The sequence below is a fragment of the Lutjanus erythropterus genome, chromosome 3 (assembly GCF_056507025.1).
Source record: "Lutjanus erythropterus isolate fLutEry1 chromosome 3, fLutEry1.hap2, whole genome shotgun sequence".
Classification (NCBI taxonomy): Eukaryota; Metazoa; Chordata; class Actinopteri; order Lutjaniformes; family Lutjanidae; genus Lutjanus; species Lutjanus erythropterus.
Window position 1 is genome coordinate 16,277,378 of NC_139319.1, and position 5,270 is coordinate 16,282,647.

General features: G+C 41.3%; 1 protein-coding gene across 1 annotated transcript; it reads right to left on the bottom strand.

The window, feature by feature from the left end:
• Nucleotides 1–443: 443 nt before the first annotated feature.
• foxe1 (forkhead box E1) lies at nt 444–2,539 on the bottom strand. Its single transcript, XM_084715204.1, has one exon. The coding sequence runs from the start codon at nt 2,139–2,141 to the stop codon at nt 1,038–1,040; it is 1,104 nt and encodes a 367-aa protein (XP_084571330.1). The 5' UTR covers nt 2,142–2,539; the 3' UTR covers nt 444–1,037.
• Nucleotides 2,540–5,270: the final 2,731 nt, after the last annotated feature.

Genomic DNA, 5,270 nt, shown 5'->3' on the forward strand with positions numbered 1-5,270 from the left:
CAAAGCTTCTTTTCCGATAGAAAATTCAAGTGTCTTTGACTATAATGAAGCGTTTCCTTACGAGTCCCATCTTGTCAGATATGCAGACTTTTTGTGAAGGTTTCTAGTGTTGAAATAAAGGACTCGCACTACTTAACTTTATAGGCTGAAATATCGTGTTACAAGTCAATTCATTTTCCTGATTAGTGGATCTGTGTGGTAGATTAACTGTCTGTCTGTCTGAGTGCTGTGTCGATGTCTGGACATGATAATTGAGCCTGGTCACGGTGGCTGCTAATACTGTGGCTCCAGACAAACACTTCAAACCAGCTGAGCTGAAACCGCGGAGAAAGCAAACCAAGCACAAAAGAAAAATAGGTTGGAGGGATTTTTGTGTTCCAGGTGGTGTATGTCTGGATCTGTTGGTCCTTTTTACTTATTGAAATATGTATTCTAGTCTGGCTGCAAACCAAAATTTCCCCATTGGACATTATAAAAATAACAATTCTGCTATGATATATTGGTATAGTTGCTCAAGAAATGCATCAATAATTTAAACGTTGTATTCTTGAAGAACAAAAGTGCTCTATAATTCCATTTATTTCCAAAAAGACAACCTAATATGCATTTTCATTTGGCAACAAAATACAAGCCACTTATTGCAAAGCCTATGACCATGAAGCACAATAATTTATTCTAACATTTTCACTGTCACTTAAACTCACCGGTAAGGTAAATATTAAACTTGCACATTCAAATGACAAGAAAAAAAAAAAAAAGAAGAAGCTTGCAACCACACACGGCATTGGATGAATTTTACGCTCACATGCTGTGAAGAGACCTTGACATTTAAATCCAAATCTTAAAGTAAATTAACACCCACATGGAGAATCAGATGTAGGGTAAATGTGGTAAATCACAGTTTTGACAGGAGAGGTTTTTTTAATCAGTCTGTTTTAGTTTTGTCTTTAGCAAATGTCACAAACAAAGAAAAACAGTCATGTCTGGCTCACTTGGTTTCGTCTCAAGTCTCTAATGAGATGCTTGGATCTAGATTCTCAGATGGCAGACACAAACCTGTCCATATTTCCTGGGTATGTAGGGTGTCTAAGGTACCCCCCAGTGTTGGGGATGGGACCTGCAGCACTGCTATACTGGGAGAAGGAGCCCAGCTGCACTGGGGAGACCCGGCCGTAATGGTCCATGGACTCTGCAGACCCGTGGGCTGAGGAGTGGAGGCGTCCTGTCATTGCGTACCCCTGGGTGTGGCCCTGCCCGTATGAGCCCTGGTGTGCATGCTGGTGTGGGTGGCCGTTTGGCCCGGAGTAGGTGAACCCGTGATGTGTAGAGGAACGGGATGATACTGCTCCTCCACATGGTTGGCTCTGGAAAGCCTGTGCTCCCAGGCTGCAGGGACTGGTCCCGTTAGGATGCCCTTCGGGACTGAAGCTCCGGTTGGGCTGCTGCATCACCTCTGGGCCTTGACCTCCCAGCATGCTGGCTGGAGTCGGGTGCCCTATAAGATTATTGATGCTGAACATGCGCGTTTGAGCAGGTCCAAACCCAGGAGGAGATGAAGAGGGGTAGTAGGCAGAGGGCAGCTGCTGCCCATATGTAGGACTGACCGTCATGTTGGGGTAGACTGAGTTGGCATATGCAGCTGATCGGGCAATCTGGACAGGAGAGAAAACTGGTGTCTCATGGACGTATGAGGTGTAAGTACTGAAGTCGCAGCGCTTAAACCTCTTCCTGCGCCTCAGGAAGCTGCCGCTCTCAAACATGTCCTCTGCATTTGGGTCTAAAGCCCAGTAGTTGCCCTTGCCCGGCCGCCCCGGCTCTCGGGGGATCTTGATAAAGCAGTCATTGAGAGTCAAGTTATGGCGGATTGAGTTCTGCCATTTCTTTGAATTGTCTCTGTAGAAGGGGAAGCGCTCTGTGATGAACTTGTAGATGCCCCCCAGAGTCAGCTTACGGTCAGGGGAGTTGGCTATGGCCATGGAGATGAGCGCGATGTAGCTGTAAGGAGGCTTCCCTCGCTGGAGAGGTCTCTTTCTTCTCCGACCTCTGGGCTGCTCCTCTGGCTGCGGTGGAGGGTTGGAGGAAGACGAGGTGGTGGTGTCTGCTGGAGAGTCTCTCTCCACTTTGACCACTGGCATTGTCATGGACAGTTCAAAAATGTCTTGTGAAAGACAGATTATAAGATGAATTTACTGCAAATGCTGCACAGTGTTAGTACTTCCAGTTCAAATGAAGCTCCCTGAGCAAACAGATGAAATCCTGCACAGTGGAAATCAAAACAAGTGGTAAGGCCAGCACACAATCCTGCTGCAAATATCACACTTGTTTCTAACAACTCACTGTCTTTGAGCCCAAATCCAGCAGTTCTTCAAATGCAGCGGGAGGAATTTGCTTTTCCAACAGGTCCTGTTTCGTTAAATGCTGCACTTATTCATCTTATTCCCACAGTTTGTTGTCAGGTTACGCAAAAGAGTCGAGGTATGAGCGCGCCATGCGTGGTGTTTAAGGTGTGTGTGAGAATGAGTCACTCAGTGTTACATGAAGAGTGTATTACCTCCACAGAGCACCTGAGGGGCCACACCCCCTAAAGCATCACATGCTCTTGACATACCTCAGCTTTGTAAGGGTCTATTGTTCATGTTTGACAAAGTCTGCATACTTGGTGGTGGAAATTTATATTTTGAGAGTTTTTAAAATATTTTAAATGAGGTATTTAAGTTATTTATGCAATAAATTTCCTGTAGCCAAAGAAATCTACTGACCAATCTGCTTTGAAGATTATATTCTAATAGTATAGTTTAATAGTTAATTGTTTTTATTCAATAAATATACACAGAATTTTCATAGTTCACCTTTGATTACCTTTTATACTTGCAGCTATCAGATTTATTTTTCTCTCTTCTATGCAGGACCTTTTTAGTTTCATAGACCAGAACTGTCAAAACAAGCAGTTTTCTTTTTATATTCAAATTTCCAAAGCTGACCTCAGTTTATTTTAAAAAGTCCAAAATGGTCCACGTTGTTTTGACGTTTAACACTAAAAGACCTCTTTAGTGGTAACTTAACCTACGGGTTGTTTTTCTACCTTGCTTCCTTGTTTGTTTTGTGCCAGTGGTTGGACAAGCCAGCTGTGTTAAGAGATGTAAATGTTTTCCAGACAAAGGCCGTCCTGTGATTTCAGCATGCAAAATATAAGCCATCATCACAATCCCTGGATGCAACCCGAGAGACAGGAATAACCAACTCTCAACATGGAAAATTGTTCACCGAGATTGGTTTTGATTATGAATGTCCTCAAGGAATTGTTAGTAATTCTTGCTGAGCGTGTCTTAAAGTCAGTGTCTTAGAAATGTTCTGTTTTTTCACCAAACCCTTTCTTAGATAGTCTAATCTGTGAAAGCTCTCCTTTTAAGCTGACTTTAAACACTATTATATTTCACCGGCAACAGCGATGAAGACAATGCTGACACTCTGAGCAGCTCTGGTGGTATGAAGGGACTCCGCAGGGCCGGGGTTCACCACCTTAATCACTTAAACAAACAGAGAGGAAAACACGGCAGCACACTCCCACCGCTCAACACCAGGCTGAGTTAACGCAGCGGGCATGTGTCAGAGCGCGAGCGTGGTGAGAGAGCGTGGGTTTGCTCAGACAAACAGGCCGATGAAAGGTTTAGTCCTGTGTGGAGAGCCGGGGGATGTCGCTCTCCTGGGCTGGACCTGCAGCACCCTGTTATACGAAGGGGCGAAGGGTATGATGGGTTAAAAAGAGGTTAACATGAGAGTCGACATACTTGCCAGATCATAGTAAAAATGCTCATTTTCAGTCGCAGTCCCTGGGTAGGTAACAAAAAACAGAGATGTTACAAATGATAACGTACAAATATAAATAAACAAAGCAAAATACAATATGCAACACATAAAAACAAGTTAAAACAAGACCGCTGTCATGAAAAAATGGTTAATAACAACAATTAAAGGACAATTTTAATTTATACTCTGTAGGGATTTTTCAGAATATCTTAAAGCCTTCATAGTCTGTTATTTTATTAAGATTATCTTTATGATTTGTCAGATAATAAAGAAGACATTCACTGGAAAGTTACAGTATTGTGCAATGACTGATGTGATATCTGTCATGGTGGCAAGACTAAGCTGCTGTTTATCTGATGGATAAGAAAATGTTTATATAAACTTGGCCTGTGATTGATTTATATTTAGTAAGACATTTTTCTATCATGGCTGTTGCTAAACATACTATTATTTCTGTAGATATTTGATTTAGTTCCACCCAGCATGAATTTTTTTTTTTTATAGTGCACAGTGACAAACTGTTTTGTCAGTCTGTTGTTGCTGCTTGATTTTCTTATCAAAACATATTTTTTTTTATTGGATCATAAATGTTTAATTGTGAACAATACCACGTGTTTATTAGTAATCTATGAGTAAACTGGGATTTGCCTGAGGTTGTTCATGAGTATACTCGAGAAGAGGACGTGTGTGTGTGTGTGTGTGTGTGTGTGTGTGTGTGTGTGTGTGTGTGTGTGTGTGTGTGAGCGGCGCAGAGGACATGCAAAGCTACCTGACACCCCCGTCAGTGAAAGCAGACTAACAGAGGCAAGAACACACTGGATCACAGTGGATATAATTATGTGTCATAGTGAGAATGTCGTTATTTATTTCCTCATCATCATCTTTTTATTTAAATCACTGGAAAACACGTTGAAGGAGAACCCTCATTTACAATGGTACTGAGCAACAGACGTGCAGTAAGAAAGACAACTAAAATCTGAGAAAGCTGAGAGGTTGCAATAAAGAAAGAGTATGCAGCTAAAAAAAAAAAGTTAAACTAAACAATGTTAATAGGTGAAAGTGTATTTATTAGTAACAAGACAGACGTCCTATAGTAAGTTCTGTATCAAGGAAAGTTTCAGCTTCTTAATGTGAAGATTTTATATGATCGTAAATGAAAAACGTGGGTTTGGACTGTTGGTCAAACAAAACAAGAAAATGTGAATATGTCGCAAGGGGCTTTGGATATTTGTTTTGGACATTTGTCATCTTTATATCTGTATATGGAAAATATACTGCTGCAAGTGATTAAGGAATAGCAGAAAGATTACAAAGAGGAAGAGTTAGTTGCAGCCTTAATGAAAATACTGTTGTATGCTGGCATTTAAAAACTTAAATGGATTTTCAATGTGTTTTGTTTCACTTGTCTAAATTTTAGCCTAAACACTTTGAAAATACAGAAATATACTTAAATGAATATTAGA